Source organism: Bufo gargarizans, chromosome 1 (assembly GCF_014858855.1).
Source record: "Bufo gargarizans isolate SCDJY-AF-19 chromosome 1, ASM1485885v1, whole genome shotgun sequence".
Taxonomy (NCBI): Eukaryota; Metazoa; Chordata; class Amphibia; order Anura; family Bufonidae; genus Bufo; species Bufo gargarizans.
This window is the reverse complement of record NC_058080.1, coordinates 739,238,823-739,259,129: the sequence shown is the minus strand read 5'-3', so window position 1 is coordinate 739,259,129 and position 20,307 is coordinate 739,238,823. Positions and strand designations below refer to the sequence as shown.

General features: G+C 44.4%; 1 protein-coding gene across 1 annotated transcript; it reads left to right on the top strand.

Moving 5' to 3' along the window:
- Nucleotides 1–16,601: 16,601 nt before the first annotated feature.
- LOC122924937 (gastrula zinc finger protein XlCGF17.1-like) lies at nucleotides 16,602–20,048 on the top strand. Its single transcript, XM_044276471.1, has 2 exons — nucleotides 16,602–16,774; nucleotides 18,279–20,048. Exons 1-2 carry the CDS (start codon nucleotides 16,654–16,656, stop codon nucleotides 19,253–19,255), a joined length of 1,098 nt encoding a protein of 365 aa, XP_044132406.1. The 5' UTR covers nucleotides 16,602–16,653; the 3' UTR covers nucleotides 19,256–20,048.
- The last annotated feature ends 259 nt before the right edge of the window (nucleotides 20,049–20,307 follow it).

The window sequence follows — 20,307 nt, the reverse complement described above, 5'->3', positions numbered from 1 at the left end:
ATGACAAATGGAGCCTGGCGGACCTGCATATCCGGGCGGGCAGTCTTCTGGGCTCGGGCAGGGCAAGCTGGTTGACACAAAGCCGCTCACTCAATCTAGAAGCACTAAAGATGCGAGCATCTGAAGTGCTTCCATAGGCCCCAATATCAACCATTATAAACCGGTAGTTGCTATCATCCAAAGCCAAAAGTACTACCGAAAGATATTGTTTATAATTGAAGTATCGTCTGCCAGAGTGAGGCGGCTTCTTAACACGAATGGGCTTGCCATCCAGTGCTCCAATGCAGTTCGGAAACTGCGCACATTCATTGAAGCCGTCAGCGATCCGAACCCAATCTTCCGCCTTGGGCTGTGGCATTACCGCCTCTCAGAGGTATGATGCACAATCCGAGATATGGTTGAGGTTCCCAAAGGAAACTCAAAATGCAGGGATGCAAATGAGTTCCCAGTAGCCAAGAATCTGTGGAAAAAACAAATAAAATAATAATAGGGGTTTATTGCATACTGAAAAAGTATAACAAGCCAAACAAACATCTCATTGGCCTATTACAATTACTAACTATAGAAATGAAAGCTAGCACTAATAAATAAAGGACAAAGAATAGAAAGTTCAGTTTACATTACCACATGTGTAGCGTAAGCCCTATACATTACCGGTAGCAATAAAATAGCATATTACTGACCTCAGTGTGACGATGAGCCTTTCCTCTGGAGAAATGCTGAGCCTCATATTGGTGTCCATGAAGGTAAGGACAGTATGTGGAGACGACAGCAGGCGATCAAAGGTAGACATCCGACAGAACGCCCAGAACGTTTCAGAATGCTGACGAAGATCAGTGTAGAGGGTATGGAAGTGGCCTTTCGTGTACCGTTGGGAAATAATAGGATGGACCCAAAGTCTCCTCTGCTGTCCGCGTCGCCTAGTATAAAGCCAGTACACTATGGCCTCATCCTCCGAGTCATCTTCCATGGTCAAACCAAGACAAAAAACGCACAAATCCAATGAACTGAAAGCCAAGGAATCAAACAACACTCTGTAGCCTGGAAAGTCTGCAGAAAATGGCCACCAAACACTCCGATGACCAGCGTATATACCTGTATCCTGGGTGGGCATATTTAAATTTCAATATTACACCTTTCAGTTTTTTTTGCGGACCGCCCAAAAAAACAGAAGGCACACGGAAACACAACCTACATAATTTGCGGATGTACGGAACAGATGTGAACACAAAAAAACGGAAACACGGATCTGCGATTTGCAGACAGCAAAAAACAATGTTCGTGTGCATGTGGCCTAAAGCACACATCTCAGCCTGAATTCACGGACATGACAATGCGCTCTGTATAGCCCTACAGCCACACAGTTACCAGATCTCAGGTTAAGGCCTCTTGCACACAAACGTTTTTTTTCCCCGTTTACGTTCCAATTTTTGCGTTCCGTATACGGACCATATACGGAACCATTCATTTCAATGGAGCCGCTAAAAAAACGGAAAGTACTCCGTATGCCTTCGTATTTCCATTCCTTTCAAAGATAGAACATGTCCTATTATTGTCAAATAATATTAAAAAGTCAGTATCAGCGCCGTACATATACGAACGAATAGAACCACAATGGACGTGTAACACACCAAAAGGAGAGCCCATCTATGAAGTAGGTGCAGACCAATGCTACACCCTGTGCACGATCCAATTCCCCACAGATTACATAACCGGATATTCAAAAAGTGCCCAGTGCAGAGCATAGAATACAGAACTGATTAGGGAATAAGACTAATTAATATCACTTAGGTCTCCTACAATGAATAATATTTAAAGTGCCTAGTGCAATGCATACAAAACCTAGTTCATTAGGCTCAGACCCCAACGCGCGTTTCACATCTCGCTTCCTCAGGGGATAATGAACAATGTGCTCCCTAGCTTTATATTCCCTATTGATAATCATAAAGTTCAAAAATATGGGGAAAGCCACAGACTGAACTGAAGAGAGAGTGCCTGATGGATGTTCATGGAGCGCATTCCACGCTGGAACGCATGACATCACATCCTCTGTTATTAGACTGAGGATTTAGAGTGTGGGATCTGCAGGGGCTTCAGTAGAAGATGACAGCGACTGTATGTCCAGGTGCAGAGAAGGAGCAGAGAACCAGCTTGGCACAGTTTACACAGACACCTCCTTTCCGCACGGGCACAAGAAGGCACGGGGAGTGAGAGAGGGTGGTCCATGCTACTTCCGGCGGGACTCCACACTCTCTCACAACCCTGACCAGCTGAGAGGGTCCTTTCACTGCCCCAGTGAACAGAGCCCTGCCAGCCCGGTAGTCTGCCACAACTTCCTCAAATATCAGTTACCGGGTAGATGAGTAGTCCTTTTGGTTATGATGATGAATGCTATAACCACACCGGATCAGTGACATCAGCAGGCTGTCCACGGTCCCTCCAAACACATTATACGATATGACCCCTTCAGAGAAAGACCCTGGCCTGTGGCCTGCGTGGGCCTTTTCACCTGTAGTTGGTCACTCCCCTCCCTCCCCCCAAGAAGGACCCCACTTCCCCTTGCTCTGGTGAGGCAGCTAAGAATCCAAAAACCCATTATGGATCATAGCTCCTCACTGGAAAATCATAGGGAGATGGTTCTGGCAGCAACGGATCCAGCTGGGTTCCGGCTACAATTGGAGACGAAACATGGCACCGTCATTTGGTTCCTACAGGGAGTTCTCCATATCTCCCCTTCCTTGCACCCTACCCGCAAACGACAACTAGGAGCATGTCCGTCTTTCTTATGAACTCCCGGTTCCATGATGTCTAGGTAGTTCTTTTTGTTCTGTTGAGCAACTTAGCCCCCACTCCCCCACCACCAGCATTCATCCTGCCAAAAAAATTGAGTTGCCAGCGTGGCTGAGTGGGGTGTAAAAGGTAAACATGTGGCCACACTTTGAAGCAGGCTCACCCTGTGGAGCGTGATCTCCACTGCCCACTCCTGGAGCAAATGGCAGGAATTAAATCATAACTCCACATATTCCTCACAACCTCCATGTAACGTCTGTGTTGCATATGTTTTTTTTGTGGATATATTGTAACAATGCCTGTCCTTGTCCGCAAAATGGACAAGAATAGGACGTGTTCATGTGGCCATACAGACACAGAATACACACAGAGTCATTTGAATTTTTTTTAAGCCCTATTGAAGTGAATGGTTCTGCATACTGACCTGTAAAAACAGGGAACGGAAATGGAAAAAAAATACAGTAATGTGCATGAGCCCTTACCCTGCGACGTCCCTCGTGAACTAGCGCCCTGTCTGGTCCCTCTGCTCACTAGGATTTAGTATCCTTAGGCTACTGTCACAACCAGACAGCTGAGAAGCTCTGACAGAGGCCTTTCAGAACCTCCCCCTTGAGTTTCTGTGTTGTGGTATTCAGCTCCTCCTCTCGGTAGCCTCTCTCAGCTGTCATGTGTTGGACTAATTGCTTCCCTTTAAATTCTTCCCCAGAAGGCTTTTCTGGGCGGCTTATATTTCTTCCTGGAGTATGTGTGCATGCCCATCTGGTTCTCCTCTCCTCTACAAAGTTAAGTGTTATACTGTTATCTGTTATTTTCTGTTTGCTGGATCCCAGGTGACCCTGACTCCCTCCGTGTCTGGTGTAGGGAGCCGGAGGTTGTGTCCCCTCACTATTGTAGGGTGCTCAGGGGTTATATAGTCAAGGTACGTGGATATGCATACCTCCACCATTCGGATCTATGCATAGGCTGAGCAGCCAGGGAAAGTGCCAGGTCTTCTACAGGGGTCTCCCTTTTGTTCCTTAGCTTTTGGATCCAGTGAGTCATGTATGCATGTTGTTATGCCTTGTTACCTGTACACATTCCGTGACATTATAAGCCGCCAAAACCGTCTTAAGCATGGATCCGATTTCACTTTTGGCTGAACGCTTCCAGGGTCTTTCATTGGAGGTAGCTGACCTCCGTAAGACTTTTTCTCAGCTTCAAGTGACCGGTTCAGCTTGCGTTCATGGAGCTTGTTCTGAGCCTAAGATCTCGCTCCCGGATACGTTCTCCGGGGGTAGTGAGAATTTTGTGCGTTTTAGAGAGGCTTGCAAACTCCATTTTCGCCTTCTTCCCCTTTCCTCTGGAGATGAGGAACGGAGGGTGGGGATCATTATATCGCTGCTCAGAGGTAACGCTCAGTCCTGGGCCTTTTCGCTGCCGGAGGGGGCACGGCCTCTCCGTTCAGTGGATGAATTCTTTTTAGCCCTGGGTCAGATATATGATGATCCGGATCGTATTGCTCTGGCGGAGTCTAGACTACGTCTCCTATGCCAGGGTAAACAATCCGCAGAAATATACTGCTCAGAATTTCGGAGATGGGCAGCTGATACTGGTTGGAATGATGCTGCACTCCGAAGTCAATTTTGCCATGGTCTTTCAGAGGGATTGAAAGATGCATTTGCCTTTCATGAAAGGCCTATTTCTTTGGACTCTGCTATGTCTCAGGCCGTTCGTATTGACAGGCGTCTTAGAGAGAGAGGAGAGATGTCTCCTTCCTGTCATACGCAGTCCCAGGACAGTGCAGCGGTCCCATTCTGTGCGCAGGGGTCTCAGTCGCCGTCAGCCCCTTCTGAGCAGGAGCCCATGCAGCTGGGGTTGATTGCTTCTGACAATAGAAGATTCAGCCCGCATGGGACGGTTTGTTTTTGTTGTGGAGGTATTAATCATTTGTCCCTCTAGGAGATTCAGGCAGTTCTCTGGGTATAATAAAGAAACAAAGAGGAAAAAATCTTTGAAGAATGTTCCGTCTGTTACTATTGGCAGGGTTGAGGCGGAAATTGAAGGTTTTCCGTTTGCTTGTAGTTCCCGTTTTGTCCTGCCGGCTAGGGTGGCGCTAGAGAGCAAGAACATTTTTTGTGAGATTTTTGTGGATAGTGGAGCAGCGGTCAATCTCATTGATAATCAATTTGCGATAACTCATGGTTTCCAGGTGTGCGCTTTGAGAAAGGATATTCCTGTTTTTGCTATCGATTCCGCTCCACTTTCTCAGAAATCATTAAAGGGCATTGTTCACAATATCCGTTTAATTGTGAGTGATGCTCATGTTGAGGATGTGTCATGTTTCGTCCTTAGCGGTTTGCCCACCCCTCTGGTGTTGGGGCTGCCCTGGCTCACTAAGCATAACCCCACCATTGATTGGCAAGCGAAGCAAATAAATGGTTGGAGTGACTTTTGCAGAGAGAATTGCCTCATGACATCTGTTTCTGAGGTTGCTTCTAAGACTGTACCATCTTTTCTCTCTGAATTTTCGGATGTCTTCTCTGAGAGTGGAGTTCAGGATTTGCCCCCGCACAGGGAGTACGATTGCCCTATTAATCTCATCCCAGATGCCAAGCTGCCTAAATCTCGTTTATACAATCTTTCCCAACCTGAGAGGATCGCTATGCGTGCTTATATCTCTGAGAGTCTGAGAAAAGGACACATACGACCCTCGAAGTCACCTGTTGCCGCTGGTTTTTTCTTTGTTAAGAAAAAAGATGGTTCTTTAAGACCTTGTCTGGATTTCAGGGAGCTGAACAGTATCACAATTCGTGACCCTTATCCGCTTCCTCTGATCCCGGACCTGTTTAACCAGGTTGTTGGGGCTAAAGTATTTTCCAAATTAGATTTAAGAGGGGCATACAACCTGGTCAGGGTCAGAGAAGGGGACGAATGGAAGACGGCCTTCAATACCCCTGAGGGCCATTTTGAAAACTTGGTTATGCCTTTTGGTTTGATGAATGCCCCAGCCGTTTTTCAGCATTTCGTGAACAGCATTTTTTATCATTTGATGGGAAAATTTGTATTGGTGTATTTGGATGACATTTTGATTTTTTCTCCCGATTTCAAAACTCATAAGGAACATTTACGTCAGGTCTTGCTCATTCTGCGGGAGAATAAATTATATGCGAAACTGGAAAAATGTGTGTTTGCGGTTCCAGAAATTCAATTTCTGGGGTTTCTTCTCTCCGCTTCTGGTTTTCGCATGGACCCCGAGAAGGTCCGCGCTGTGCTTGAGTGGGAGCTTCCTGAGAATCAAAAGGCGCTGATGCGTTTTTTGGGCTTTGTCAATTATTACAGGAAGTTCATTTTGAATTATTCTTCTATTGTTAAACCACTCACTGATATGACCAGAAAGGGGGTAGATTTTTCTTCTTGGTCAGTAGAGGCGCGTAAGGCTTTTTCTGATATCAAGGAGAGTTTTGCTTCCGCTCCCATCTTGGTGCAACCTGATGTTTCGTTACCCTTCATAGTTGAGGTTGATGCTTCTGAGGTGGGTGTGGGGGCGGTCTTGTCTCAGGGTTCCTCTCCTGCCAATTGGCGACCGTGTGCCTTTTTCTCAAGAAAACTCTCCTCCGCAGAGAGAAATTACGATGTGGGAGATAGGGAATTGTTGGCCATCAAGTTGGCTTTTGAGGAATGGCGCCATTGGCTAGAGGGAGCCAGACACCCTATTACCGTATTTACTGACCATAAAAATCTGGCCTACTTGGAGTCAGCCAAGCGTCTGAACCCGAGACAGGCCAGATGGTCGTTGTTCTTTTCTAGGTTTAATTTTGTTGTCACGTTCCGCCCTGGAGTTAAGAATGTGAAGGCAGATGCCCTGTCACGTTGTTTTCCGGGAGGCGGGAATTTTGAAGACCCGGGTCCCATTTTGGCTGAAGGTGTGGTGGTCTCTGCTCTTTTTCCTGAATTGGAGGCAGAGGTGCAGGCAGCCCAGTCAGAGGCTCCTGATCTTTGTCCTCCTGGGAGGTTGTTTGTGCCTCTCGCTTTAAGACACAAGATTTTTAAAGAACACCACGATACGGTCCTTGCTGGGCACCCGGGGGTAAGAGCCACACTGGATCTCATCGCTCGGAGATTCTGGTGGCCTGCGCTTCGTAAGTCGGTTGAGGGTTTTGTGGCAGCCTGTGAGACTTGCGCTCGTGCCAAAGTCCCTCATTCACGGCCATCAGGTCCTCTCCTTCCCTTACCCATTCCTTCCCGTCCTTGGACACATCTGTCCATGGACTTCATAACGGACCTGCCTCGTTCCTCGGGGAAGACTGTGATTCTGGTGGTGGTGGACCGTTTTAGCAAAATGGTGCATTTCATCCCTTTTCCTGGTTTGCCCAATGCTAAGACGCTGGCGCAGGCATTTGTTGATCACATTGTCAAATTGCACGGTATTCCTTCAGACATAGTTTCTGATAGGGGCACGCAGTTTGTTTCCAGATTCTGGAAGGCTTTCTGTTCTCGCTTGGGGGTTCGGTTGTCATTCTCTTCTGCTTTCCACCCGCAGTCGAATGGCCAGACAGAGCGCGTCAATCAGAATCTGGAGACATATCTGCGTTGTTTTGTGGCAGAGAATCAAGAGGATTGGTGTTCTTTTTTGTCCCTTGCTGAGTTTGCTTTAAATAAACGTCGTCAGGAGTCCTCTGATAAGTCACCATTTTTTGGTGCATATGGGTTTCATCCACAGTTTGGGACTTTCTCGGGAGAGGGGTCTTCTGGTTTACCTGATGAGGACAGATTCTCCTCGTCTTTGTCATCTATTTGGCAAAAGATTCAAGATAATCTAAAGAGCATGAGTGAGAGATATAAGCGTGTGGCTGATAAGAGACGTGTGCTTGGTCCGGACCTGAATGTTGGTGATCTGGTGTGGTTGTCTACCAAGAATATCAAATTGAAGGTTCCCTCCTGGAAGTTGGGTCCTAGGTTTATTGGGCCTTACAAAATCCTGTCTGTCATCAATCCTGTTGCATACCGTCTTGATCTTCCTCAGACTTGGAAGATCCATAATGTTTTTCATAAGTCCTTATTGAAACCTTATGTTCAACCCATTGTACCCTCGCCTTTGCCTCCTCCTCCGATTATGGTTGATGGGAATCTTGAATTTCAGGTCTCTGGGATTGTGGATTCTCGTCTTGTCCGCGGTTCTCTTCAGTACCTTGTTCACTGGGAGGGGTATGGTCCTGAGGAGAGGATGTGGGTCCCAGTGACAGACATTAAAGCCTCTCGTCTCATCAGGGCTTTCCATAGGTCCCATCCTGAGAAGGTGGGTTCTGAGTGTCCGGAGTCCACTCGTAGAGGGAGGGGTACTGTCACAACCAGACAGCTGAGAAGCTCTGACAGAGGCCTTTCAGAACCTTCCCCTTGAGTTTCTGTGTTGTGGTATTCAGCTCCTCCTCTCGTTAGTCTCTCTCAGCTGTCATGTGTTGGACTAATTGCTTCCCTTTAAATTCTTCCCCAGAAGGCTTTTCTGGGCGGCTTATATTTCTTCCTGGAGTATGTGTGCATGCCCATCTGGTTCTCCTCTCCTCTACAAAGTTAAGTGTTATACTGTTATCTGTTATTTTCTGTTTGCTGGATCCCAGGTGACCCTGACTCCCTCCGTGTCTGGTGTAGGGAGCCGGAGGTCGTGTCCCCTCACTATTGTAGGGTGCTCAGGGGTTATATAGTCAAGGTTCGTGCATATGCATACCTCCACCATTCGGATCTATGCATAGGCTGAGCAGCCAGGGAAAGTCCCAGGTCTTCTACAGGGTCTCCCTTTTGTTCCTTAGCTTTTGGATCCAGCGAGTCATTTATGCATGTTGTTTTGCCTTGTTACCTGTACACATTCCGTGACAGCTACATTCACGCGATCGTATGTGTTTTGCGGTCCGCAAAACACTGATCCACAAAAAATACGGATGACATCCTTTTGGCATGTTTTTTTTGTGGATCCATTGTACCAATGTCTATCCTTGACCGCAAAATGTACAAGAATAGAACATGCTCTATATTTTTTGCGGGGCTACAGAACAGACATATACAATGAGCTGGACCGTGGGTGCAGTTACACGGACGCCAAATTATGCAGTGGGTCAGGATATGGGTATAAAAGTCTATAGTTTTTTTTGTGACGCCAATTGCAGCATGCGCAGGGTACTGTCGCAGGGCCCTTTAAGGTGTTGTACCTCACGCTAGGAATGCCAGAGTGGTGTAATGTCTCTGTATGGAAGTGGCAATAGTGTCAACGGTGTCTCCTACCTGAGTACGGCTGGACTCCTGGATCCTGGCTCACTTGCAATAAAATTAGTGTGTTGCTAGTAGGAGTAATTGAGGGATTTGCAGCAATAATTGAGATCCAGACTTTTAGTAAAGTTCAAACTCGTCTTTACTGGTCGCAGCTTTAATCCAAGCGAGATACAGCAATAGTCTTGGGTCCCAGCAGGTATTGGCAATGTGTGGCAGGAAGCTATCTTCTGCTCTATCAGAGCCTGGAGCTTTTGCAGGATAAGTCGTCTGCTTGTGGCTCTGTAATGTGGCAGGAATTTATATCTTCTGCGCTTACTATCTTCTGCTATCTTGAGGACTGACTAGCTGAGGAGGAATTTGGCTTCTCCTGGTCTCTAGACGGTACTCACAGTTATGCTCACAGGGTATGCTTCTTCCTGGAATACTGGAGGTGGCTGCTTGCTTCTACCAGCTGAGGCTGCAAGGCTCAGGCTGGAAATGATAATCAATTGTCTCATCCGAGTCAAGATACTGGCTTGGATCCCTATAACTGGGAGCTCCTACAAGCACAGCCTTCCCCAAGCAGGGGTGGCTGGCACACTAACTCTAACTTCCTTCTCTCCCCATGAGGCAGGACATGGGCAAGCCCACTCTGCTCAAAGAGGGGGGGAACTAAACTGGAATAAACGATTCCAGTCTAGAAACAATAAACTGTCTCTACGTCCCTGTTGAACACATTGCTGCCACCTGCTAGTGAACATAGAGAATTAGAGCAATACATATGTAACAAGGATTATAATGCACATTTGTGAGAATATGATGTGAAATTACACAGGATGACAATGTTACTGCCCTTAAGAGATTGTAGCGGGGTAAAAGAGTTTCGTAACATAACTCTGGGATGTTACACCTACAGATGGGGACAGCACACAGTGTGCTGTCCGCATTTTTTGCAGACCCATTGAAATGAATGCGTCCTCATCCAATCCGCCCAAAAAAAAAAACAGAACGGACATGGAAACAAAGTACGTTCATGTGAATATAGTCTTACCCTGGTGAATGTAGCTAAATCCTGGTGTGCAAAGTGACCTGGTCCTTTTTGTCAAAACTAGGGATGAGCAAGTCGACTTCGGATGAAGCATAAAACTTCCTTTGAATACTGTACGGAGCGAGCTCTCCGTACAGTATTAGATTGTATTGGCTCAGATGAGCAGACGTTATTACTTCGCGAAGTCTTGAGAGACTTTGTGTAATAACTTCAGAAATTAATTTCTACTGTTAAAAAACTTTTTCCGAACTCAGGGCCAGATTTATCATTAGCTCAAGTCAGAATAATGGAGTGAAAAAGTCGCAAAAAAATGCGCAAACGCTAAAATTGCGCACAAAATTTTTCTGCTCTGCACTATGCTCGCCAGTTTTCTGAAAGTGGGCGTGTTTTCTTATGTAAATGAATCTCTAGACAGATTTACTATTGGGACTATTTAAAAAGTCGCAAAAAAGTAGCAAAAAAATTCGCAATTTCACTCCAGTGATGACCATGCTTATCTTATGAGACTTTTTTATAGAACATGCGACTTTTTCGTAAAGATGTGCAACTTTTGTAAAGCTGCTTACTGACGGATAAACTGCTACCGTCAAACCACATTTATTACAGTCTTAAAGGGCCGATCATAAATCTGACTTTAGCCATATGTGAAAGTTGAGTGAGCTGTCAGAGTCATGATAAATCTGGCCCAGTGTGTCTGTAGGTTACAGTTTGTATAAGTTATACTATTTAATGAGAATTAGAATAAAAGTTTATTTTTAAATCAACAGCAGGTGTAAAAAGACCACATGATGTGAATTACTGATAATGTAAATGTCATACAAGAGCTGTAAGGGCTGATTTGTAATGATATCCTCTCCACTGCTAAGCTCCGCCCCCTGCACCGATCACATGACGGTGACATCACCACCAGGTCCTTCATCACCTCTTATACTCACAACTGCTGAGCCCCGCCCCCTCCACTGATCACATGACGGTGACGTCACCCCAGGTCCTTCAGCTCTGGCAGTGCAGCAGATACTGGGCAGGTCCTGGTCGGTAGTCAGGGCTCTTGTTCTCTCTGGTATCAGCCATTCCTCCAGCCTGCAGGTAAGATGAGCTGTGAGGAGACAGTGTGGTGGAGAGCTCAGACATGTCACCTCTGGAGATTCTCCTCCATTACACACAGGGAATCCTTCTCCACTCCTCAGCTTAGTATGATGGGGGAGGAGTAGTGGGGATAGTGGGGGTTGTCATCATTCGCTGGCCCTTGACTGTCCTGGTGAGGGGCCCCTGCCTCCAGGAGGAGAATGAATGGAGCGGGGCCCGGCCTGAGCTCAGCTCTCTCCAGTCTCTTCTCTAGGAGTTCTGGACACAGCTGAGCACAGCCCAGAGGTGGGACCTGCATCTATCAGACATTCATCTCCTGTGGAGCCACCAGAAATCTCCATGTTGGGGCCCCTGGAATCCATGTGGTGGAGGCTCTGAGAAGCAGGTCCCCTCCAGGCTCAGGAAGTGTGGTTCTGGAGGTGACATCTGGTCTTGTTCCCTGAATGATTTCCTCTCCTCTTCTCATAAAGGCGCCTGCAGTACTAGAAGCCTCCAGCTCCTCCAGTTCTCTCCTCTTCTGCTGAACGACGGCCAAGGATGGACAGGAAGGAGATCAGCAGAAGAATATTAGACCTCACCTTGGAGATCATCTCCCTGCTGAGCGGAGAGGTAAACTTTTCTAGATTTCTCTCCTCTTTATTGTATTCTGTAACAAGTCAGACATCGGGAAGGAGAATCCATCATAGGAAGTGATAGGAAGAGTCCAGGGTCCTGGAGAACGGCCTCCAGACCTTCCAAGTGATGGAGAACCTGAAGATCAGCCCCCAATATGGTGAGTGATGTGTCATGTGACCAGTGACCAATAGTCATGTTGTAGGAGCCATGAGAAGGTAAGTAGGCACGTTGTACCCAGGAAGGAAGGGCCGGGAACAAGATGATGAGATGGCGGAGTGCGGCCTGGAGGGAGGATTTCTACCTCTAATCTGAGATCTACAGTCATGGCCAAAAGTTTTGAGAATTACATAAATATTGCAAATTGGAAAAGTTGCTGCTTAAGTTTTTATAATAGCAATTTGCATATACTCCAGAATGTTATGAAGAGTGATCAGATGAATTGCATAGTCCTTCTTTCCCACGAAAATTAACTTAATCCCAAAAAAACCTTTCCACTGCATTTCATTGCTGTCATTAAAGGACCTGCTGAGATCATTTCAGTAATCGTCTTGTTAACTCAGGTGAGAATGTTGACGAGCACAAGGCTGGAGATCATGATGTCAGGCTGATTGGGTTAAAATGGCAGACTTGACCTGTTAAAAGGAGGGTGATGCTTGAAATCATTGTTCTTCCATTATTAACCATGGTGACCTGCAAAGAAACGCGTGCAGCCATCATTGCATTGCATAAAAATGGCTTCACAGGCAAGGATATTGTGGCTACTAAGATTGCACCTCAATCAACAATTTATAGGATCATCAAGAACTTCAAGGAAAGAGGTTCAATTCTTGTTAAGAAGGCTTCAGGGCGTCCAAGAAAGTCCAGCAAGCGCCAGGATCGTCTCCTAAAGAGGATTCAGCTGCGGGATCGGAGTGCCACCAGTGCAGAGCTTGCTCAGGAATGGCAGCAGGCAGGTGTGAGCGCATCTGCACGCACAGTGAGGCCAAGACTTTTGGAAGATGGCCTGATGTCAAGAAGGGCAGCAAAGAAGCCACTTCTCTCCAAAAAAAACATCAGGGACAGATTGATCTTCTGCAGAAAATATGGTGAATGGACTGCTGAGGACTGGGGCAAAGTCATATTCTCCGATGAAGCCTCTTTCCGATTGTTTGGGGCATCTGGAAAAAGGCTTGTCCGGAGAAGAAAAGGTGAGCGCTACCATCAGTCCTGTGTCATGCCAACAGTAAAGCACCCTGAGACCATTCATGTGTGGGGTTGCTTCTCATCCAAGGGAGTGGGCTCACTCACAATTTTGCCCAAAAACCCAGCCATGAATAAAGAATGGCACCAAAACACCCTCCAACAGCAACTTCTTCCAACACTCCAACAACAGTTTTGTGAAGAACAATGCATTTTCCAGCACGATGGAGCACCGTGCCATAAGGCAAAAGTGATAACTAAGTGGCTCGGGGACCAACACGTTGACATTTTGGGTCCATGGCCTGGAAACTCTTCAGATCTTAATCCCATTGAGAACTTGTGGTCAATCCTCAAGAGGCGGGTGGACAAACAAAAACCCACTAATTCTGACAAACTCCAAGAAGTGATTATGAAAGAATGGGTTGCTATCAGTCAGGAATTGGCCCAGAAGTTGATTGAGAGCATGCCCAGTCGAATTGCAGAGGTCCTGAAAAAGAAGGGCCAACACTGCAAATACTGACTCTTTGCATAAATGTCATGTAATTGTCGGTAAAAGCCTCTGAAACGTATGAAGTGCGTGTAATTATATTTCACTACATCACAGAAACAACTGAAACAAAGATCTAAAAGCAGTTTAGCAGCAAACTTTGTGAAAACTAATATTTGTGTCAACTTTTGGCCACGACTGTATATAGACACATAGAAGATGACAGTAGTAGGAGAGACCATGGTCCACGTAAGAATTTATTTTAAGCTAGGTGTCTCTCTCCATCCACAGGAGTACACAATAGTGAAGACATCGGGGGACTGTGTGACTCCCATCATCCATCTCCAGGAGTCAGGAGGGCAGAGCAGGACCCCTCCCCCCATCAAAGAGCCTCCCCTTCACCCCCTGATACATGAGCAGAAGATCCTAGAACTCACCCACAAGATGATGGAGCTGCTGACTGGAGAGGTGACACTGCTGGGAAGGCTGGGAAATTCTCCAGTAACAGCACTGGAGGGGTCTGGGTGATGACGGTGTCATTGTGTTGTCAGGTTCCTATAAGGTGTCAGGACGTCACTGTCTATTTCTCCATGGAGGAGTGGGAGTATATAGAAGGACACAAGGATCTGTACAAGGAGGCCATGATGGAGGAGCACCAGCCTCTTATATCACAAGGTAAGAGCCGTCATGTCCAGTGTATACACGTGTGTGCAGTGACATGTAATGGAGGAGCACCAGCCTCTTATATCACAGGGTAAGAGCCGTCATGTGCAGTGTGTACACGTGTGTGTGCAGTGACATGTAATGGAGGAGCACCAGCCTCTTATATCACAAGGTAAGAGCCGTCATGTGCAGTGTATACACGTGTGTGCAGTGACATGTAATGGAGGAGCACCAGCCTCTTATATCACAAGGTAAGAGCCGTCATGTGCAGTGTATACACGTGTGTGCAGTGACATGTAATGGAGGAGCACCAGCCTCTTATATCACAAGGTAAGAGCCGTCATGTGCAGTGTATACACGTGTGTGTAGTGACATGTAATGGAGGAGCACCAGCCTCTTATATCACAAGGTAAGAGCTGTCATGTGCAGTGTATACATGTGTGTGTAGACATTTATTTAATAAAAAACATTCCCAAAAAAATATGCATTTTTCCATTGAAAATACACTTTTTAATGAAAAAAAATATGCATAAAAAAAATCTCCCACAGGTTTGGTATCGCCGTGTCCGTAACAACCCGCACTATACAGTTATCATGTAAATTTTCCTCTATGATGAACGTGGTAAAAAAAAAAAATCTGAATTGCTAATTTATTCTTAGTTGTCACCGAAAAAAAACTTTATAACAAGCTATCAAAAAGATATTTACCCCAAAATGGTACCCCTGATAACAGCGGTCGTAAAGAAGCTCAGATCACAACCTGTAACCTTAATAATGAGAGCTCCTTTTTGGCCAAAACAGTCATGGTTTCCGGTGTTGAAAGAGCTACCTCTGGAAGAGCCATTTTTCCCCCTCCAGAGGAAGATTTGCTGATGCAGGGCCCTCTAAGCATCCTTAAGTGCACAAACTGAAATTAACAGCATGGCTTCTGAGGAACAAATGCTGAAACCCAGAGGTTGTTTATACCATGCAACAAAGTAAAACATTTAAAAAGTAACTACAGCCATATATGGTAAGGTTTGGAAAAAGGTTTGTTCTTGGTATGATTCTCTTCAACAAAAGGGCTCTTCTATTCAGAATATTCTTGATTTTCTGCAGAAAGGTTTCGACAAAGGTGTTAGTCCTAGTACTATAAGAGTACAGATTTTTGCCTTAAGTTGTTTTTAGACTTTCGATTGGCAGAACATAGATGGATTGAAACTTTTTCTAGGGCCATATCCAGAATCTGTCCTTCCATACAGAAGTCAGTTCCGCCCTGGGATTTACCTTCAGTTTTAAATTTCCTATGTAATTGTCACGGACGTACCGAGACATACCGACGTCCCTGCAACATTGAGTGGCAGGAGATCTTTTAGACTGGCAACTCGTGGTTTGGTTTGACATGTTTGCCTTGTAGATTAATAGGTATCTGTGTTGTTTCTGATACTGGCCACATCTCTAACCTCCAGGTGTTGCTATTGTGGTCATTTAACTTTCCCTATTTATAGTTGTTTCTCCCACATTGCTGTGCGGTTTATAGCTTCAGTTGGACCTGTGGATAGCTGGTGTTTGGATCTCCGTTGATGCCATAGCTTCTTGGATGTTAAGTGTTACCTTTTCCTTTTGTATTTTGGCTTTTCTGTTTGGTGGATTTCTTTGTTATCTTGTATTAGGCCTCAGGGAGACTCACGTTCATCATTCATTTTGGAGGAACAGGATGTCTCATTCCTGTCATTAGTACCAGGGTCCTTTAGGGTTAGATAGGACTTTAGGTATTCGTCCGTATGAACTCAACTACCTCTGGGGTCTGTTTGTACTGGTAGTTAGTCAGGGCTTTGATTAGGGTTTTCACTAGGAGGTGTCCATCTTACTTCCCTAGTTTTCAGGCCTTATTTGCTTTTCCCTTTACCTCCTATGTTCTGTGTGGGGGTTTCCCTCCCACAGCAGAGCGTGACAGTAATCCTCCCTTCGAGCCTCTTTATGAATGAAACATCAGAATGTTGTCTATGAAAACGGCTTTCTTGGTAGCCATAAACTCTGCCAGAAGAATAGGAGAAATACAGGCTTTATTGATCAGAGAACTGTATTTAAAAATCTTGGAGGATAGAATAATATTTAAGCTTGATTCAGCTTTTGTCCCAAAAGTAGTGTCAACGTTCCATAGAAATCAAGAAATAATTCCTCCTTCATTCTGTACAGATCCAAAGAACTCCATCTCAGCACAGGTGGTGTGAAACAGAATATTGCTATTTCCCCCGATAACTAAACCTAGAAGTGAAGAAGCTGAGAGAAGTGTCTGATCTATATACAGATCTACAGGGGGCCATGTATTCAGTGACTGTGTGCTTGTGTCCCCACAGATGGATCCAGGAGGAGAAATCCACCAGAGAGATGTCCCCGTCCTCTGTATTCCCAGGACTGTTCAGAGGAGAAGGTCCCAGAGAATCCTCAGGTAGATGGAGCTGAGCCCTATACTTGCTATATAGGGGGGTCCTGCAGTCATAGAGGGGCCATAGATTATGAGGGTCTCTTATGTGGATCTGCTAGATTTCCCACCTGACTGCTGTATTGTACTGGATTGTTACAGATGACAAATCAGGGAGAAGATCTGATTATTATTAAAGTGGAGGATGAAGAAGAGTGGATGATGGGCGATCCCCTGTGTAAGAGTGAGGTGGAGGAGGACATTCCAGGAGATGTCACCACAGGTATGGAATCATGAATGGAGAAACTGACTTGAGATTCTGTCCTTGGTGCCTTCAGGGCATGAGGAGAATCTGATGACCAGCTGCTGCTCTTTAATTGGAGATGTCCTCATCACATTATGAAGGGTTCCCCTTATCCAGCTGGCATCTGCCAACCATATGACTTCCCCTCTTTGTTGCCCCAGCCCCTTAAACAGAACATGACAGTTTACTTGAACTCTGTTTATGACAGAATGCCAAAGAAAATATCAAGAAAAAAATAGCTGGGGCTTTTTATATACTTTCAAAACATAATAAAAGTTAAAAATAAATTACAAGTAAATGATTCCATTAACAAATACAACTAATGTCACAAAATACAAGTCAAAGAAAAAGTTAAGTTAGGAGTAGTGAAGTTCCCTATGCAGACTGGGTAATTGTATAGGTGCAGATTGTTGGCAAAACACAAGTCCTCGTACGGCCACAGACAAAAATATTAAAGATTTATGTCTTGAAATGTAACAATGAAATGCAACAACAAAAAAGGCATTTAATGACAACCAGCCTAGTAATTAAGTGGTTAAAGATGTTTGGTTGTGTTTTTGGCTTCCTTTCAGTGCACTCCAGTCTCCACTATTATCAGGAAGCTCCGATGTCACATGTGATTATTGTACAGACACAGACGTCTCAGTGATGATCACCTGCACTCACAGGACACTTCATTAGCTCCACCTTCTTAATTCTTGATAGGACCCTCGTTCCCCTTAGAACATCCTGAATTCTTAGTGTAATGGACCCAACAAGGTGCTGGAAACCTTTTATTACAGATTCTGATTGATGACCTCACTCTGTCTATTTCACTGCATCCTGAAGATCTGGTGACTGTGCAGCTGTAAGGCTATACAGACCGCATTGTCGTGTCCATACATTTAGACTGAGATGTGTGCTCTACCTCATGGCACATTATTTTGATAAATATAGATGGTGGTTATGATCAAATTTTAAGATGACCAGAGTCTTAACCCTTTGTGCTCATAGCAATTTTCCATTTTTGTTTCTCACTCTGTGCCTTCCCAGTGTCCATCTGTTCCTTAAGTGACATGCTCCTTTCAGTGTACCTCCTCCCCCGCTGCTGCTGTCTCACACAAGCTTAGTCCAGGCTGCAGTAAAATAACAGCAGAAGGAATTAGGAGCTGTAATTACACACTGAACCTGCTGCTGGAGGAAGGAGGATCTCTCACTGCAGAACCAGGAAGACTGCATCTTGTACTGAGCAGTGTGAGTTTCCAGCAGCAGGTACACTAAAAGGACTAATAATGATGCTGACATAATCATTATCCAAGTTATGCCTCAAGACCTGTTTAAAAGGCTTGACATTGACTTATAGGATAGCTACCTTACATCTGGTGGCATTAAAGGCAGAGCTGGTTTATACAATATATCCAATTACAGCCTAATAGGAATGTTATAGTTTTGTCCACTCTGTAGTTTGAAAAATAATCACAAATTTCAATTTTTATTTTCACAGAGAATTCCAGTAAAAATGGAAAGGGCAGTACTATATTATCACTAAATTATAAAGAAGATGAAGATGTCCTGCAGCGCTCTTCAGGAGAAAATATCATTACCCTTAATGTACACCCAGAACTTCACTGTACAGATCTATTATATAATCCCCCTCATCATGAGGAGCCTTCCCCTGACCAATTACAGATTGTTACCACAAATACAGGTCAGAAAGGGGATAAAAGGTTTCAGGGTGGTAAAGAGTTAACAGAACAATCAAGACTTTCTACACACAGAAGAATTCAGAAAGCAGAGCAGCCATACTCATGTTTAGAATATGGGAAATGCTTTAAAAGTAAATCAGATTTAGTTAAACATAAGAAAATTCACACAGAAGAGAAGCCATATTCATGTTTGGAATGTGGGAAATGTTTTACATATAAATCACATCTTGTTACACATGAGAAAATTCACACAGAAGAGAAGCCATATTCATGTTCAAAATGTGGGAAATGTTTTACATATAAATCAGATCTTGTTAAACATGAGAGAATTCACACAGGAGAGAAGCCATATTCATGTTCAGAATGTGGGAAATGTTTTACAAGTAAATCAGATCTTGTTAAACATGAGAGAATTCACACAGAAGAGAAACCATATTCATGTTCAGAATGTGGGAAAAGTTTTACAGATAAATCCAGTCTTGCTAGACATAAGAGAATTCACACAGGAGAGAAGCCATATTCATGTTCAATATGTGGAAAATGTTTTGCACAAAAATCAAATCTTATGAAACATGACAGAACTCACACAGGAGAGAAACCATATTCATGTTTAGAATGTGGGAAATGTTTTAGAATGAGATCATATCTTGTTATACATGAGAGAATTCACACAGGAGAAAATCTGTATTTATGTTCAAAATGTGGGAAATGTTTTACAAAAAACTCACACCTTGTTAGACATGAGAAAATTCACACAGGAGAGAAGCGATTTTGATGTTTTATATGTTGAAAATGCTTTGTAATAAGGAACTAAAATTCAACAAATCAGGAAAAACAATATTTTTACCCATGGGAAATGCGATAAGAGCAAAAAAGAATTTTAAATCCATCTTATTCACAGACATTAAATTTCGGGCTACATGGCAACATGTATCACATTACTGCAAGTCTCTTAACAGTCTCACAACTTGTCTTCAAATTGCTGTCATGCAGCTATTTTAGAGCTGAAATTTGGCAGTAAATATCTGCCAAACTGCAGAAGTCGTAGTTGACTATGACTTGTATTGTGTTCTATCATAGGAAAGTCACATATGATTTGCGACCCAGAATCCAAGTGTTGTATTTTATGTGACTGTCATGACATATAGCGTGTCACGTTGTGGACCCATTGACAGTCATTATATGTAGTGTCACAATGCAACATATCATCTGATGTCACCGTGCATCTCCAACTTAAAAGCCAATAAGAATATTTATGTTCTGAGTGGAATTATCCTGGATCAGCCAAACAACTACATTATATTTCTCGGAAGAGAAGAAGAGCCTTGTTGTGTTGAGAGTATAACCTAAGAACTGAGATTGGAAGAGGACACTAGGTGGGAAAAAATTTATTGAACTTTATTGTTTACTTGTGATGTCACATCTGTTAATCAACCCCTAAATAATGCCAACATGACTTCAGTGACCAAGTGATGCTCTTATACACTCACCTAAAGAATTATTAGGAACACCTGTTCTATTTCTCATTAATGTAATTATCTAGTCAACCAATCACATGGCAGTTGCTTCAATGCATGTAGGGTTGTGGTCCTGGTCAAGACAATCTCCTGAACTCCAAACTGAATGTCAGAATGGGAAAGAAAGGTGGGCTACAACAGCAGAAGACCCCACCGGGTACCACTCATCTCCACTACAAATAGGAAAATGAGGCTATAATTTGCACAAGCTCACCAAAATTGGACTGTTGAAGACTGGAAAAATCTTGCCTGGTCTGATGAGTCTCGATTTTGGCGCAAACAGAATGAGAACATGTATCCATCATGCCTT